Here is an 18,684-nt window from a genome sequence, read left to right on the forward strand (position 1 = left end):
ATATGATATATATTTTTATATATTTTTTATCAAAAATACAATATGATGTAGATAAAATTTGTATTTTACTTTTTTAAATTAATAATTATCTTTTTTTTTATTTATTTTGTTTAATAAAAATAAATTTTTTTAAATATAAAATTCTGTTCCTGTTCTCTATAGATATTGATTCTAATCTCGAAATTTATCATTAGTTTAGTTTACACTTAAATTATCTTTTTAATGAAAATTTCTGACATATTCATAAATAATATTTATTAAAATTTGTTTCCATGATGTCATCATAAACACACGAAAATTTCATAACAAGCCAAATATTACAACTAAATATTAGCCAATAAATAATTGTATTTTCGCCAACTTTTATTTTAGATTATCCCATATATTCTTTTTGAAAAAAAGAAAAGATTCCTGTCGAAAAGTAAAACGATAAGAAAAATCATCGAAATACTTTGATGACGTTTCTCGATCGTTAACACATTTATGCGATATACACACAATCATATTGCAAGATAAGATTACGTTAGAGAGGTAATCATGAGTCGCATGAAAACGCAACAATCTCTGTCAGAAGTGAATTTACGTTCGAAATTAGTTACGGTTTACAAAGTTTAACGTAAAATTTCAATATTATGACTAATAATACTACTGTTTATTTAATTATTGTATTAATTATTTCAATGTTTTTCGAAATCGGAGTTTCGGCACAATATTCACAACAATGCTCTTCATTTTGTACATGTGATACTTGGTACAATTTAAAACGCGCTTCTTGCGTAGGTCGCCATCTTTATAATATAGATGCAGGTGCACCAAACAATGTACAAGCCTTGGACTTATCGGATAATGTGATATCATTAATAAATAATTTTGAATTAGAGGTATTTTTAAATTATATTTTTCTTGATTACTTTATAATTAAATATAAAAAATTTAATTAAATTTTATTAAAAACAATTTTAAAAATTATTTAATATCTTAATTTTTTGATTATATAAATTATAAAATATTATGAGAGATTTATATTCTCTATGTTATAAAATAAAAAAATTTATTGTTTTAGAATGCTGAACTGACGAAGTTACGATATCTTAATCTTTCCAAGAATGCAATCAGTGAAATTAGTTTGAATGCTTTTGATGGTCTTACAAGTTTAACAGTCTTAGACTTATCGAAAAATCGACTTCATTATATTTTAGATGAAATTTTTGAAAAAAATGAGAATTTACGAATTTTGAAATTGTCAAATAATAATTTCAAATCACATATACCAAAATTGAGATCCTTTTCGTTAATGGTAATAATAGAAACAACAATTCAAATTTAATATTGATCAAAATTTTCAGATTTATGATAAAATAAATTATAATTTAAAAAAAATTATATATTTAATCACATGAAATAAATTTTTATATAGGAATTAAGTTTGGATTCATGTCAGATCAGTCATTTACCACTGGACACATTCAATGGACTCACACACATTCGTCGTCTCGATCTTTCAAACAATTTGATGATTCAGATGAGCAACACTATTGTGCAAACATTGCATTTTTTGAAGAAATTATCATTAGAAGGGTATGATAAACAAGATGTATGAAATTAATATGATATTATTTTAATAAGATAGTTATTTCACATAAGAATTTAACTTTTATACTTAAAATTCTACTATAATTTATTTCTTATTAATAATACTCTCATATTTTCAAATATTAATGATATTATTATTATTAATGTAAATAATATTTATACCTGTTACCATGTGTAGATATGTTAGAATTGATTAAAGTAAATACAATTTATATCATTTTTTTTCAGAAATCCATGGTCTTGCAACAATGTTATACATGATTTACAAGTATATCTCAAATATAAGAATATTGAATTCAATGAAATTTGTGGTAAGAAAAATAATCCTCAGAAATTTGAGAAAATGATCCTTCTTCCTGTAACAAGATCGCGCAATTATCATCATTCGGCAATTATGAATACATCTACTAAAAAAATTAAATCGATAACAAAATATAATACACCAAGTATATTAAACAATAAAAATTTGTCGATATGCGAACAAATGATAAATCAAACACATATTATTAATTCAACGAATAAATTTGTATCATATTGGTTTCTCTGCCTTGGTTTTATAGCTGGTATTTCAAGTGGATTACTTATTTCTTATATTTGGTTATCAAGAAAACATTCTCATAATCCAAGATACTGGTATCATAGACAATTTCACGACGATTTAGTCTCTCAAAGAATGTCTTTGTTAAATTCGTTCTTACAAGGACGCATGGATAGTAACGGAAGCTTGATAGAATCTTGTCCAGGTACTCCTCCACCGCCATATCGGGATGTTATATTACGACCTACTCTTTATCGCTATCCATCAATAGTTTCAAATTTAAATAATAATGATACCGGATATAGAGAAAGATATACATAATTTCATGAGGTAACTCATTGTTATGAGTGCAACAAAATGTTGCAACGTAATTTATTAAGCGACGAAATTCTAACTTTTGTATATGTTATTTTTCATGTATTATGAATTTTAGATCAATAATATCAATAACAATAATCAAATTAACAGATTATATATATCGAGAAAACAATTTGGATAAAAATAAATTTAATAAATTAATTATCGATAAATTATTATTAAAAATATATACACATATATTTTTTCATTAACAGTATTTCATCAATCAAAATAAAATATGAGTTATATTTACATATTTACGTAAAAATATAAAATTGTAACATCTATAATCGAAAATATATTTTTTGTTTTCATATAATAGAATTAATAACAATACATTTTCAAGTAAAATCAAATATATATAAACTTATGCATGATTTATTATACAAACTCGATTCTTTGTTTTGAACACAACAATTTAAACACAATCATTATGATTGTTCGATGGGTTTAATCATTGCGTAGCAATCATATTATTTTTATCTATATTTTGACTTGTACTTAGCGTAACAGTTTTACAACCGATCGCAGTTATTATATTTTCCATTATTTCATGATTGTATCTCGAACCTCGTAAATTGGTTATCACGCTCGCATCTTGACTAAAATCTTCTGCTACTAAACTGGCTGGCAGTCTCATCTTGATTTCTTCAATGATACCATTCTGGATTTCTAATGTCAAATTAAGTCGATGAACTTTGTTGTTTCGCGTGACCATATCTAAAACACGTGTTACCGTAAATTTCGGTGTTTTACCATAATTCCATTCCCAGGAACGAAACTCGCTTATTAATTTGTTCAATCCTGAAAATTTTAGATAAAAATATAATTAAGAATACTATTTTTATTTAATTCTTTTATATAAATTTATTAATTATTAATTTCTTAAATAAATTTATCATAAACTGATGTTGCCAATATATAGTAATATTTCAAGTATTTGATAAATATTGTAAAAATATTATTAAAAATTTATTACAACAACATTTAAGATAAATCTTAAATAAATCTAAACATTTAAGATTCGAAATTAGAAATTAAATTTTTTTTCTTTTTAATATTTATATACCTGGAAACCAATCTTCGGTGGGATTGATATATTGAAATCCTTTTTGACATTGAATAAGATCTTGTCCACCATCTTCTAGGACGAGAGCTTTAGTTCGGAGATATTCCCAACCTATTGCAGTAATGAGTTTGTCCATTTGAATATGACAATTTATGTCAATTAAATTTTTTATTGGAGAACGCGTGGATACTGTAGCATTTGTTTCTATACCATTCTGAAATATACATATAAATATATATATTTCTTATAATGAATAATATAAATTCAAAAATATTAAAAAATTAAATTTTGTTTTTATGTATTAAAAAAATTAAGCTTGAAAAAATATAAAAGTTTTTTTGCTATTTAAATTTTAATTAAATATATCTATAAATTTAACAATGAATATAAAATGAATATAAAAATACATAAATAATATTTATTATATCGCTATTATGTACATATGTTATTATATATAAAATATGATAAAAATTCGAAAAAAATTACCTTTTTTTCTTCGAGAGCTAAGTATAATGCTGTTTTGTTTACATTTACTAATAATGTGCAATGATGATATGCATTAGGCCGTCCTAATTTCGCTGCAGTACCAGATATCTGTATTTTAAAATAGTTAAGGATACATAGGTAGTTTTTCGGCAAAGCGCAATGCTTTGCTTTTAAATATGTAGGTTGTTCCAATTTCTTTTATAATTTTTTTTTGTAAAAAATAAAAAAAAATTTATTATTGTTTTTATTTGAATATTAATATAATTTTAAGACAAAGCATATCAAAGTATCTGTTATTAAAATTTTTAAATATAAAACTAAAAATTTGAAGTATAAATTTAGATATAAAAGATATAATTAAATCAATTATATTAATGTTATGAATTTCAGAAGAAATAACATCGTTATCCTTATTCATTATTATTATTCATTCCAATTCATTTGATATTAATGTAATCTTTGTCATTGAATATATAATTTTGGAACATCCCAAATAAGCAGATATATATATGTATTTATAAATGTTTTTGATACATTACATGAAAGGATACTTTGCATTTTCCTTCAACAATGATGTCCTCGCGTTTATTCACCTCTGCTTCTATACCCCATTCTCGATACAGAGCTCTGGTAATAATCTCTAGATTGTATTTTCGATTATATCGTTCCCGCGGTGTGAAGAAGGACAAATTCAAATTACCAATATCATGATAGACAGTACCGCCACCACTATTGCGACGAGCTAACACTATACCACGTTTTTCAGCTAATTGAGAGTTGTGCTCGATCCATGGATTTTGGTGACGTCCGATTACTACACACGGATTGTTACGCCATAGAAGTAATATGTGGTGATTTTTAAAATCATAATTTTTATAGAACCAATCTTCTAACGCTAAATTGGTAAATATATCTGTGGATTGCGATATGAATACTGACTTTTTAATTGAATTATTAGGGTCATCTTGTTTTTCATTAAAACTCGTAGAGTATCTAGATATATGATACAAATTATTGTATTGAAGTTTTCGTTTAACAACAATTATAAATTTGTTAATTAGTGACATGTTTTTAATGTGCACGTGCAAATAAAATTTTCTTCGTTTTTTTCGCACTCATACACACTTTTTCTTCTTTTTTTATATTATAATGAATCGAACGGCAAATGTGTATGTCGATACCGATATGAAAACTCCCTGGAAATGGTGCAATTATCTCGTGAAATCAGTCTTTGCTACTAAATCTGTGAAGATTTTTATACCGCTGTATATATAGCGAGATCAGCCTTGGTAGCGGTTAATATTTCTGTCTGTAGATAGCAGGTCTACTGACAACACTTTTTTGAGAAGTTTGACTGACTCGCAGTTATAGAAATCAAATAATCGTGAAGAGTAATTGTTTGATGCAACCACTTCCACGTTTGATCCAGGGAGTTAATACGGTATCGGATACCTAAACAATCTCGACAATCCTTTTGCATTCCTCTGTGTACTGAGAGATTGAAAAGAAACATTCAAATTATCCACACAAACGATGTAGAGCGACCTCTTCCTATCACTGCGTAAATTATGCTAAAGAGTAGCTTGTTCTTTTTATAAGGTTATATCACTTGAAAACGAAGTATACACAGTTACAAACGTGTGCCAAAATTCACTGATGCACTCGTCGATTCACAATGAATACTTTAGCATTGAATTTTGATGTTATATAAACTCAGTCTAGTTGAACAAAGCAGAGGGGGGTCTTTAAACACATGCAAAGAGGTTATCTAAGTTCACAGCACAAAGTACAGCTGACCTGTTCATGATAGTGCAACGCAACTCTCTGTGAATTCTCGTGAATTCTCTTCGTGATCAACCCTCCCACAAAGAGTTTCAGACCCGTAAATAGACTTTCATAGTTATTTTTTTTAATTTTGTAATAAATCATTAAATACCTATTAAAAATATTTAGACGAAATATATATAGCTTTTGATATAAATTATTTGCTTAAAATATTCTATATATCTATAAATTTTGTGTATTTTAAAATTTTATTACATTATTTAATTATTATATATATATATATATGTATGTATGTAAATTTTTCTTTAATACAAAGTAAAAATTAAAAAATGTCAAAATTAATTTTTAATAAAATTAAAATTAAAATTTTTATTTTATTTAAAAAAATAAAAAATTAAAATATATTATTTGTAAAATATGTACTTTTTAACAATTGCAAATAATAAATGTAAATAGAAAATAAAATTTTATACTTTTTATATACGATACTGTATTTTATATTTATGTCTCAATTACATGTAAACATGTATACTATGAGAGGAGGTAATTAAGGCCAATTGATAAGGATATCCCCTACTCTTCTACATCATACGTATCGTTACTATTGCATTTATAATTATATTGACATGACATTTTTAATTACTGTGATATAAATTTTTCATTCTGAATACTCACTTAGTTAACCTTCTTTATGTCAACTTTTTAATATTACAAATTTTATCTAACTGTTTTTGATAAAATAAAAATTAATGATAATTTAATTTTGGCTAAAAAGTTTCATATATAAACTATATTCATATTATTGTTACATTCTTACAAAGAATGAGATAAGATTTGAAATTTTTGAACAAAACAGATATCGTAAACGCTTTATGCCTAACATATTGCTATATTTAAACGTGAGACATTGTCAAATTTATTAGAAATATAATGAAAATATTTTATGTATATATATATATATATATATATATATATATATATATATTCATATATATTAATAATATATAATTTTATAATATATAAATATATTAATATTTCGATATAATTCTAATTAATATAAGATATAAGATAGAAAAATATTTATAATATAAATGTTTATAATAAAATAAAGTAAATAAAATTTATTTATAATAAATAAATATATTATTAAGAATAAATAAAAGCTTATTGTTAAAAATAATAATTTTTATACAATTTATTCATATATAGATAAGCAAAAATAAAAATAAAAATTATAATTTTTTACTTATAATATTATGTGTAAGATGTCAGAAAAGTATATTTTAGTATAATATTATATTATAAAGTTATATTTTTGTATATATTACGTGTAAAAAATTTATATCATGGCTGTATTTATAATTGTTAATATGTTTGCAAATTCATATAAAATTCAAACTAAATTTTATAAGAATTTGTTCAAATTCGCAGTTAGTAAGCACTCTCAATTTGTTCGGACATTGGCTTTTTCGACTGTGAAAGTAAAGTTTTTTATTAATACAATTGTTTATAAATAATATCACCATAATTTCAATTACATTTTCAAAAATCCAGGTGTTTGATTCTACGGTACAAAAACGTATAAATATAAATAAAAAAATGGAAAAATTACAATACCCTGAGGCATATCGCGATGAAAGCATTATCGATAATTATCATGGTATTGAGGTTAGAATAATAGATAAGCTTTTTTAATAAAATATTTTTAAATATGTAATATGTAATAATATTTCTTTAATAATAAAAAAAGCTTATTTTTATAAACTAATATTAATATGAAAAGTATTTTTATTTAATAATCAAAGTAAAACAAACTTAAAATAAAAATTACAAGTAAAATGATTTATGAGATTTTATAACTATTTTTATTAGGTTCAAGATCCATACAGATGGTTAGAAGATCCTGATTCTGAAAAAACTAAAGCATTTGTTGATGCTCAAAATTCTATTACTACACCATATTTAACTTCATGCAAAGCACGTCAAGATATTCATGATCGATTAAAACAATTATGGGATTTTCCAAAATATTCATGTCCTGCTAGATATGGGAATAAATATTATTTCTATAAAAATACTGGCTTACAAAACCAAAGGTAATAATAAATATTAATTTGTATTTGATATTATTAAGCATAAGTATTATCTTTTCCAGTGTTCTTTATGTACAAGATACATTGGATAGTGAACCTAGAGTATTTTTAGATCCAAATACTTTATCAGAAGATGGAACCATTGCAATTACTATCAGTAAATTTAGCGAAGATGGTAGCATATATGCATTTGGTTTATCTGCTAGTGGATCTGACTGGTGTACTATTCATTTTATGAATACAGAGACTGGTACAATTTGCATTTTTTGATTGTAAAAGAATGTGTTTTACTCTATATATTTATTATGTTATTATTTGAATAATAAATAATATATAATATATAGGTGAAAAATATCCAGAGATTTTGGAAAAAGTTAAATTTTCTCCAATAACATGGACACATGACAATTGTGGAATTTTTTATGGTTGTTATCCAGATCAAAAAGGTAAAACTGATGGTTCAGAAACAGAAGGTAATCGAGATCAAAAACTGTGTTACCATATTATTGGTACACCTCAGTCAGAAGATATTATAGTAGTTGAATTTCCTGAAGAACCTTTATGGAGGATGTGAGTGATTCATTATGTATGTGTTTTAATAAAAATTGATTGGTTGTAATAATAGTATAGATAAAATTATATTAAATATTTTATAAAGATACTTTTAATTGAATATAATCTAATACATTTGTTATATTTATTTTCATATTAGAGGTGCACAAGTTTCTGATTGTGGAAAATGGTTAATTGTCACACCTGTGAAAGATTGTAGAGATAATTTAGTTTATTTTACGGAATTGAAGCCAGAAATAAAAATAAAGGAAAAATTACATTTAACTCAAGTAGTTGATAAACTTGAAGCTGATTATGAAGTTAGTGACATACAATATAAATATCTTAGTTTATAATATTTTTTTTTTTACTTATCTTTTTTTTTTTTTTTTAATTAGTATGTAACAAATGATGATACAAAGGCAATATTTCGGACTAACAAAAACGCACCAAATTATAAATTAATAGCTATAGATTTATTGGATTATAAACAAGAAAAATGGGTTGATCTTTTACCAGAACATCCTGATAATGTGTTAGATTGGGCATGTGCAGTTGATGGTGATAAATTTGTAGCTTGTTATATTGAACATGTTAAGGTATGAACTTTCAAATATAGAAATAATATAATAATTTACAAATTAAAAATAGAATTAAAATATTAATGTTATATATTCATTTTAGAACATTTTACAATTACATAGCTTAAAAAGTGGTGATATACTTAGAACATTTCCTCTTGATGTTGGTACAATAGTTAATTTTGCAGGACAAAAAAAATATTCTGAAATATTTTATCAGTTTAAATCATTTTTAATTCCTGGTATTATATACAGAGTTGATTTGAAAAATGAAGAAGAACCACAAGTTAGTATTTTTTTCATAAATAATATTATATTCAAATATAAATATAACATATTAAAAAATTAAAAAAATATTAAAAAAAAAAACAAATTATACATGTATATTATATATATATAAATATTTTTTCAGATATTAAGAGAGATTAAAGTAAAAAACTTTGATCCCAGTTTGTATAAAACTAGTCAAATATTCTATACAAGTAAAGATGGTACAAAAATTCCAATGTTTATAGTAATGAAACATGTAAGTATTTTTAATACTATTTATTATATTTATAATAAATAAAATATAATAAATTTTTATTATACAGGATGCAGTTTTGGATGGTTCCATGCCGGCTTTATTATATGGTTATGGAGGCTTTAATGTGAGCATTCAACCGACATTTAGCGTTACAAAGCTGGTTTTTGTTCAGCATTTAAATGGAGTACTTGCTGTGGCAAATATTCGTGGTGGCGGGTACATCGTGCAGACATCAATGTTAATAAATATAATTCTATATAAAATTTTATAAAATTTTATACAATTTCAGAGAATATGGAGAAAAATGGCATAATGGTGGACGATTCTTTAATAAACAGAATGTATTTGATGATTTTCAAACTGCTGCTGAATATTTGATTGAAAACGGTTATACTACATCTTCAAAATTAAGTATTTTAGGTGCCAGTAATGGTGGTTTATTAATTGCTGCATGCATAAATCAAAGACCTGATCTTTTTGGTGCTGCAATTGCTCAAGTTGGGTAAGTTAAATTTTTAAATTTTATTATTAAATTTAAATTATTTAAATTTTTTGATTTTTTTTTTTTTATATATTTTACATCTATTGTATAGAGTAATGGATATGTTACGTTTCCATAAATTTACTATTGGTGTTGCTTGGGTATCTGATTATGGTAGTTCAGATGATTCGAAACATTTTGAAAATCTTATAAAATATTCCCCGTTACATAATGTAAGAGTTCCGGAAAATGGACAGTATCCTGCAACATTATTGTTGACTGCCGATCACGATGATCGGGTAGTACCATTACATAGTCTAAAACTTATCGCCACTCTACAATATACGTTAGGAAAATTACCGCAACAAACGAATCCTTTATTAATTAAAATAGAGACTAAAGCTGGACATGGTGGTGGAAAACCAACCATGAAAGTGGTTAGTATTTATTAATATTAATTAATTTATAATATATTTATATATAAAATTGTCATATCATTATAGAATATTTTTTATTTTAGATCGAAGAAAGTACAGATATTTTAGCATTTATTGTGAAATCATTGGATTTAGAATTCAAATTATAACATATATTAAGAATATTAACATTCTTACATTTGATACTGTGCATAAATCTTCTAATATAATTCTATTCCTAAAGCATATTTTTATTGTCCTGCTTCAATCATTATCTTTAATTTGTGTTGAATACATAACGCATAATGCAATATTATTAACATGTCAAATAGAAAAAAAATGGAAAAAACTATTTTATTTCTAACAATAATTAAAAAGCAGGATTATTTTTAATATTTATAATTGGAAAAGTATTTTCACATTATTATTATATATATTATGAAATACAGAAGAATGCTTTTTAGTAAATTATTTTATAAGAAAAATTTTTATTCTATGGAATAAAAAATTCATGTAATTTACTATAACCTATTTTTCATAAGATATATGGCAAAGTATGTTTTCCAATTTATTCTATTGTCTTTTAAAATTTAATAATTATATGAATATCTAATTATGTAGATTTTTTTTATTAAATATTAAATAATTAAATAACAAAAATAAATTTTTTATTATTAACATTTTATTTTCTATATAGATTTAACATTAAAAAAATTTAAAAGTAAAATATTTTGAAATACCACAGTATATTTTTTTTATAATATTTATTTATAAAGTTTATAACAGAAACTATATATAAAATTTAACAATATGTATATTTTTGCTTTCAATATCACAATTAATATGAAATTTTTAAATGTGAAGTTATTTGTTAAGAATTTTTTAAAAATTAACAATTTATTAATAAAATTTCGATATTAATTTTTAAAACATTTAGGAACTTTAGGATTACAAACTTTTTTTACAATTTTGTTTTCGCAGATTTATGTTTCATAAAATTACATTTCAAATGATATAAAGTTTTTATAATTTGAAACAAAATTTGCATAAATATAATATAAATAAATGAAACTAAATTTTTATTTATTTTATTTTGAATATTGATATGAATAAACATTTAATAATAAAAACTTATAATATTAAAAATAAATATAACATATTTTATCCCTACATATTTTATAATATTCATGTGTAAAAAATTATATCTATATTATAGATATCAATGTCCCAAAGATAATTATTGAACAATTTTTAATGTAAAAGCGATATGAAAATTTGATATTTCTTAATACTAATAAAATCACATATGTGCAATACCCTGAACACGATTAATTGAAGACTGGATATAATAAAAAACTGTATATATAAAAGAACTTTTTCATTAAGATATTATTTATCGATAAAATATATAAAAATTAATTTTTTTTACATTCTAATATCTTTATTTCAATAAATAAAAATATTATTTATTGACGTAAAAAAAAGTTTTATATCATAAAAGATGAAACAGTTTCATCGTAATATAATATATTTTACTTATAGCCTTTTCCATGCCCAATCTTCAATTATGGCACGTGATAACTTTTATACAATACTCGAATGTAAACGAAATATTTGATATTGATATTTGTGAATGTATTTGATATTTAGTTTATAAGTTCGTCACAATAATTGATGATCTATATTAGTAGTGAATAGGGCGGTAAAAAATTGTGAAAATAATTTACCCATATATTGTTCTTCTTTTACTGGCCACATACCTTCCATGAAACCAATATGTCCGCCACGAGATGTTACAACAACAGCTACTTTTTTAGTTTGTGATATTTCTTTCAATGGTATGGCTAAACATCGATAAGAAGAACAAAATGTATTAACAAAATTATCCCAAATAATCATAAATAATTTATTTCAAATAACTCATTTTAAAAAGATGCGTAGCTAATGCAATCGATTGATTAAGCTACCTTGAACTGGTTGAAATGGATCGTCCGCAGCACTAAGACACAATAACGGTACGTCAATCAAATGTAATTTGTCATGTATAGTTGCGTTGGAATAATAATCCTCTACATCTTTATAACCGAATTGTTTCACCGTAAATTGTGAATCAAACTCTCTTACAGTTTGACTCTAAATAAGCGAGAAGAAATATTTATACATATAATTATATATGCATTCATATCTTCTTTTACACAATTTGATATAGTTTGATAAAAATAATCAAAATCTTACTTTAAGAAGAGAGTCAATGTCAACATCGAACATTCCACTTTCCGAAGAATAGTGCAAGCGTTTTACTTGTTGACGAAGTGAAAAGGCTAAATATTTATTTAAAATCAAGTTAAAATAATTTTCTTCTGTGCTCTTTGTCGCGGCAAATACGTTCCATGGCACAGAAATCAAGAAACATCCTTTCAATTTATTTTTGGCTATTTTTCCTTGTCGTGCTAAATAATTGCCTAAAATTAATCTAAAAAAATATATACATGATAAGGAATGTTATTACGACAATATAATACATGCCATATATTAATTATATTTTTCACGTAGTTTTTTTAATAAATAATTTGTATGTATAATTTATTTAATTTTATAAAAGATTTGTTTATTACCCTCCCATTGAGATTCCCGTCGCTCCAAGAAGTACATTGGGATGAATCTTCTTTACATAGTCAACAACCTCTGTTAAATCGTCACTATTTGCAGCACAATATGTTCGTGGAGTCTGAAATTTTATATCGATTATCTGACTAAATTTCTATTTCCAAATCTTTCAGAGTCTTTTTCATATGTTCTTTTTTATTTCCATGTATATTTCCCTATAAACGATGATAATGATCTTGCAACTTAATGAGATCATAATTTGCCATTAAAAGGTCAGAAGATTAAATATCGCTTTACCTTCAATTCTACGCCTCCTAAGCCTCTGTTATTAAAGATTACGCATCGTATCCCAACTTTTTTCGCGGATGAGACAAGGCATTTAATATATTCCGCTTGACTTGCGCCAGTGAGTCCTGGCAAAATAATCACAATTGGCGAAACAGCGGAACATCCTTCTTCTGCCCAATCCAAGGCCACTTCACCTCCATCTGACAAGGTCAGAATCTCTCTGCGTTACGATCGATTAATTAAATTAAAACGAATCTAAGATAATTAAAATTTAATTATGCTTATTAATATTTTCTTATCATCATATTTTTAATCGTAAATTTTTTTCAAAAATTATCGATGACGCATGAATTTATGCATCGTGCAAAAAATGAATCAGAAAAAATATCAATGACGCATAAGTTCCATCGACAAATGTTAAAAGTAAACTTACCAACCTGCGATAGTGAATTGGTGGCAAGATTCGAGATCTAAGAACACTGGCTATAACTGTTTGTGCCCTTGATTCGAAACACCATAAGGTTGGCCAAAACTTATTCCTCACCAGAGGTACGTGTTCTTCTAGAAATTCTCGGAATGGTCCATTCGCGCATACCAGCATCGGTGTCTGAAAATCATATCAGAAAGATCTTTAATTTTTCTCCCTCCATCAATTTATTAGTGTAATAAACGGCTTAATGAACAAACATTTAAAGTGAACAGTTAAAGGTAACTTACAGAAGATATCAAAATTCAAATAATGTATTTATTTATAATTAACTTTCAATTTTTATAACTTTTTTCTTCTATAAATTCTGAGTTCTAATTATTGTCTCCAATTTTAATAAATATGATTTAATTAATATTTATACGTCATAATTATTATATAATGAGTTACTTGTAATGAATAATTATAAATTATTTTCTTTTTTCTTTTTTCCTCTCGTATTTAGATTCATATTGTTTCAATTCAATAATTTGTGATGTAAAAATATGAAAAAAATCTATTAAAATAAATATACCATTTTACTTTTATTTTAATGTCTTCTATTCTCCTCTATTTACCGTTTATCTAATATATCTTTTTTAAAAAGTTACGTATTATTTAAATATTTAGATATCATTAAAATTGGTTAGGTATCATTAAAGAGTCAAAGTAAATTAAAAAGAGTGAAAATATTTTAAAAAAGTTTCTTTAACTATTTATGCGAAATAATTAACATGTAATAACGAGATTATTTTTTAATTTGATTTCTAAAAATCATTTGTATATAATTAATATTAAATATTTTAATATTTTAAGTTTGAATTAATTTAAACTTTTTTTCTGTCTATTGAATATTATTTAAGAAACTTAAATGACGTTTATGTATAATTCAATTTGTTAATTATTGAAATACTTGTTTTTGTTAATATATATATAACAATTATAAAGTCAAGAAAAAAAAATGAATGTTCGTTATACGTATTTGCATCTCAATATAATGTCCGTAGACGAGCACAATGTTTCTGTAATTGGTTGCTAAATCGGTCTATTCTATATCATTCATTGAACTTAGCATTAAAAAATAAAGATGAAAAAATGAAAAAAAATTATCACATTTAATATTTAAAATGCTTCTTAAATACAAATACTTTATTGAATAATTCATTAATTCGATAATTTCGTAATTAAAAAAAGATATCATTATAATTTATAATTTTTGTCTTCTTTTTATTTTTTGTCAAACTATCTTTTATGTTTTCCTACTTTTCTCTACACAATATACATTATATCAAATTAATTTTTTATATTTAATTTTTTCCAATCGAACCGAAGTGAATTAAATATTATTTATTTTTATATTTATTTAAAGAGAATTAATCATATGATGTAAACTTATTATTTATTGTTATGTATATTTATTGTATAACACTATATCATTTTTTTTATTTACTAAAAGTACGATATCACCTGTTCCGGTGTGCGTGCATTGCGCGTCGTACACTATGCGTGCACAATTGGTCGGGGCAAGTGCCTCGGAGTTTTAAGGTCAAATTAATAGATCGTACATCTCCTCGTGACTCGTACGAACCATGAAGGGTCGTGTGAGAGTTCGAAGTATGTATTCGCATCGCGGAAATCCTGATAATATATCGGCCTGATATATTATTAATACGATAATGAAAAATTTGTCGACTTAGGATACTTTTAGATAAATCAATCAAATAAAGATATAATTATTACACATCTTAAATATATCGACAAAAATTAGTTTTTAATGATATTTAATGATATTAAATAGATTATGAAATGATAAATAATAAAAAATATTTAAAATCTAATCTAAAATCTTATGGATATTAAAACTGTTTATATTATATTATATATAATATATAATATTGTATAATGATATTAAAATCTATTTTTTTTTAATTTCGTTTTATAATTTATCATTTCTTCATTTATAAACAAATTTTTTATATGAACGAAGATCGTTAAAACTATATTAACTTATTAATTAAATAATAATTATAACGTAAAATCAAATAATAAATATAAATATATCTTTATATCAAATTTGATTATCAATGATTCAATCGTGTGATTTTAATTAAATTTTCTTTTTTATTATAAATTATGCTTGAAAGATTCGTAAACTAAATGCGATGATTGAATTTAATAAAAGTTAAAAATTTGTGAATAGCTTTGTTAATTATTGTCACGTATAATTTGATTTGAAATTGAAACTCAATTAACAAAATATTGTTACGAAAACATAATATTTCTTTTAAAGTAAAATAAATAATGTGTGTTATTTTTAACGTTGAAATCGATATATAATTACATCATTAAATTATTTTTTTATGATATATTATCAATATCAATTTCATAAAATATTTGAAGTAATAATATGATACGTTTAATTTTAATTTTAATTTTTTTTTATAAATAAGATTTCTTATTTATTTATTGCTTTCAAAAAAAACTTGTTTTTTATTAACGATAATCATAAAAATCATAAAAAATAATTCGATGAAAAAACAATAATGTAAGTACCAATAATGTAAGTACTTACTTTAACTACTTCAAAAAGATAGTAGATACAGAATCCAACGCCCAGCAGCGCCCCGTAGTAGACAACCGGAATGTCGAGAAGTGGTTCAAATATACTTAACATCGTGTACTCTATCGATACGTCCGACAGACTGCTGACAGAGGCAGCGTCAGGCAATATCACTGATCAGGAGACCACTGACTAGTACTGATAATCTTTACTTGCTGAATGCCGGTACCTACACAACCGATGGCTAAGCATTGAGACAGACTCGCGCGACTGCGCGGATGATGTTTAAATAATTGGACGGCCAACTAGCTTACTAGACAGCCAACCAGTACCACAAAACCATGCACCGACTATACGACATAGACATATACTCGAGATTCAGTCACGTGCACACCAATGGATCCGCTCCCACACTCATGAACTAACTCGTCACGTCATTTCGTACGTATACACATCCAGAAATATGGGAGTCGTGTGCAAAGTATGTAACGAGGAATTACATAATACGATCATTTGAACTTTTATATTACCACTATCAATGAAAGTGAATTCTACATGTTTTATCAATTGATAAAATTAAAATTAATGAATATAATAATATGTAAACAATATATTTTTTTTAATTATTTATAATTATTATAATATTACAATTTATTGTTCTATCATGTTAATGACATATTAAGAAACATAGTTCTTTTATTCGATTCGATTATATCTATCATTTTAATCAAAGTACTATCATGGTTTTATATGAAGCAATTTCGATGCGAACATAATAATTCTTTGTATATATGTAACAAATGTGACTGGAAGCCGCAATATTTCACTCGTATTAGTGTTTATGAATATAATCTATATGTCATTTATATATGTCACATCGTTTATTTTCAATAAATCGTACCTATTTTATAGTATAAGAGTTATAATTTGGAAATCATTCTCTATTTAAATTTTAATTAATTTAATTATATTATTCATTTTTTTTATTACTTATTTATTTTATATATTTTATTTTTTTTACTACTAAAAAATAAAATAGAATAAAATAAAAACTAATTAATTATAATATGTTTATTCTAATTAATATAATTTTTTTTTAAGTTTTTCAGTTATAATATTGAAAATTATATGTCAATATTATAATAAATCGCATGTTTTATTGCTTTAAATATATTATGTAATAAATGTAATAATGTATATATGTAATAAAATATGTAATACTCTATTTCTTTAATCATAAATATAAAATATAGATCTAATTGTGGTTAATAATATAGCTAATAATTATGTACATATATTATTTCAGGTTATAAATTTATGTGCATTTGTTGTAAAAAGCTTTTAAAGAGCATTTCATGAAAATAAAATTCAAAATATAATAGCAAATAATTAATAAGAGAATAAAACAATCAATAATTAAAGAAAATTAATAATTAAACATTAATTTTATCATATATGATGTCATTATATATATATATATATATATTATGTTTAATTATAAACTAAGAAATCATACTTTATTCAGTCTAAAGAGCAGAAAAAATTATAAAGATATAAATTTTTGATTTGATATATGATAAAATATTATCATTATGATTGATTAAAGAAATAAGAAATAAAGCTTATAACATTGCTAATATGAGAGAAAGTATAATAAAGATATGATCAATTTGTAAATTTCTAATTGTAATAATTCATTATATAAATTTATACCTCAATAATTATTTACTTCAATAATTATATTTCATAAAGATGATTAATTAATTATTTGGTTTTGATTTTAAATATTATGGAAAAAAATAATATTTTAATATTATATTTATCTGATAACTATTAATATGAATAAATATAAAATATCATATTTTAATTATCAAACACAGGTTGTAATTATATTATATACAAAATCTTTAATCAATTGATTTTTATCAATCAATTGATAAATTATTTTTATTTAAAATTTTTTATATTATTACTTTTTTAAATTAGTATTAAGATTTATATTTAAAAAAAACAAAATACAAAAATATATACAAATTAATACAATGAAAATTTAAATTAATTTTTCTGTACATTTTTTTTTTTAATTATTTTCTTTATCAGTTTTCAAAATATCTAACTAATTTTGTTAATAATTAGCAGAAATACATTCCAGCATTTATTACTATCTATATCTTATTATTTTCAAGATATAACTAAATAGAGAGATATAACAAAAAATAATATTATTACGAGTTGCAACGAAATAATACAATTTTTATTATAATAAAATCTATACAGCAGAAATAA

The 18,684-nt window shown here is 23.6% G+C and overlaps 5 protein-coding genes and 1 long non-coding RNA gene across 15 annotated transcripts; 3 read left to right on the forward strand and 3 right to left on the reverse strand.

The window, feature by feature from the left end:
- The first annotated feature begins 547 nt into the window (after positions 1–547).
- On the forward strand, positions 548–2,807 carry LOC100872594 (uncharacterized). The gene is made up of 4 exons (XM_012495000.2): positions 548–881; positions 1,064–1,297; positions 1,418–1,578; positions 1,822–2,807. Exons 1-4 carry the CDS (start codon positions 633–635, stop codon positions 2,450–2,452), a joined length of 1,275 nt encoding a protein of 424 aa, XP_012350454.2. The 5' UTR covers positions 548–632; the 3' UTR covers positions 2,453–2,807.
- Positions 2,647–5,724, reverse strand: Lipt1 (Lipoyltransferase 1). Of its 4 annotated transcripts, none has more exons than XM_086909551.1 (5): positions 4,983–5,124; positions 4,595–4,857; positions 4,044–4,151; positions 3,558–3,771; positions 2,647–3,292 (listed from the first exon to the last, which is right to left on the reverse strand). In XM_086909551.1, the coding sequence occupies exons 1-5, from the start codon at positions 5,017–5,019 to the stop codon at positions 2,943–2,945; spliced, it is 972 nt and encodes a 323-aa protein (XP_086765677.1). In that variant the 5' UTR covers positions 5,020–5,124; the 3' UTR covers positions 2,647–2,942. The 4 variants fall into 4 exon arrangements, with proteins under 4 accessions (XP_086765677.1, XP_086765676.1, XP_012350456.1 ...); XM_086909550.1 differs by having other exon boundaries at positions 4,583–4,857; XM_012495002.3 differs by having other exon boundaries at positions 4,583–5,724.
- On the forward strand, positions 4,823–11,141 carry LOC100869773 (prolyl endopeptidase). Of its 7 annotated transcripts, XM_086909542.1 has the most exons (14): positions 5,852–5,925; positions 7,260–7,309; positions 7,383–7,496; positions 7,701–7,924; positions 7,984–8,171; positions 8,266–8,491; positions 8,634–8,793; positions 8,872–9,072; positions 9,158–9,340; positions 9,467–9,580; positions 9,648–9,796; positions 9,870–10,082; positions 10,174–10,498; positions 10,582–11,141. In XM_086909542.1, the coding sequence occupies exons 3-14, from the start codon at positions 7,428–7,430 to the stop codon at positions 10,645–10,647; spliced, it is 2,118 nt and encodes a 705-aa protein (XP_086765668.1). In that variant the 5' UTR covers positions 5,852–5,925; positions 7,260–7,309; positions 7,383–7,427; the 3' UTR covers positions 10,648–11,141. The 7 variants fall into 7 exon arrangements, with proteins under 7 accessions (XP_086765670.1, XP_086765669.1, XP_086765671.1 ...); XM_086909544.1 differs by lacking the exons at positions 5,852–5,925; positions 7,260–7,309 and adding an exon at positions 4,823–4,946; XM_086909543.1 differs by lacking the exon at positions 7,260–7,309 and having other exon boundaries at positions 5,789–5,925.
- LOC105737345 (uncharacterized) lies at positions 5,036–5,556 on the reverse strand. Its single transcript, XM_012495006.3, has one exon. It carries the CDS (start codon positions 5,554–5,556, stop codon positions 5,368–5,370), a length of 189 nt encoding a protein of 62 aa, XP_012350460.2. The 3' UTR covers positions 5,036–5,367.
- Positions 11,142–11,549: 408 nt separating the features above from the next.
- Hydr1 (abhydrolase domain containing Hydr1) lies at positions 11,550–16,737 on the reverse strand. The gene is made up of 7 exons (XM_086909552.1): positions 16,411–16,737; positions 13,810–13,979; positions 13,382–13,592; positions 13,093–13,205; positions 12,713–12,950; positions 12,445–12,610; positions 11,550–12,321 (listed from the first exon to the last, which is right to left on the reverse strand). The coding sequence occupies exons 1-7, from the start codon at positions 16,510–16,512 to the stop codon at positions 12,140–12,142; spliced, it is 1,182 nt and encodes a 393-aa protein (XP_086765678.1). The 5' UTR covers positions 16,513–16,737; the 3' UTR covers positions 11,550–12,139.
- On the forward strand, positions 16,682–18,075 carry LOC147657418 (uncharacterized). The gene is made up of 2 exons (XR_015292408.1): positions 16,682–16,879; positions 17,705–18,075. It is a non-coding gene; the product is annotated as an uncharacterized LOC147657418 (long non-coding RNA).
- The last annotated feature ends 609 nt before the right edge of the window (positions 18,076–18,684 follow it).

The sequence above is a fragment of the Apis florea genome, unplaced genomic scaffold, assembly GCF_048593485.1.
Source record: "Apis florea isolate Af1SG1 unplaced genomic scaffold, ASM4859348v1 contig_3158_pilon, whole genome shotgun sequence".
Taxonomy (NCBI): Eukaryota; Metazoa; Arthropoda; class Insecta; order Hymenoptera; family Apidae; genus Apis; species Apis florea.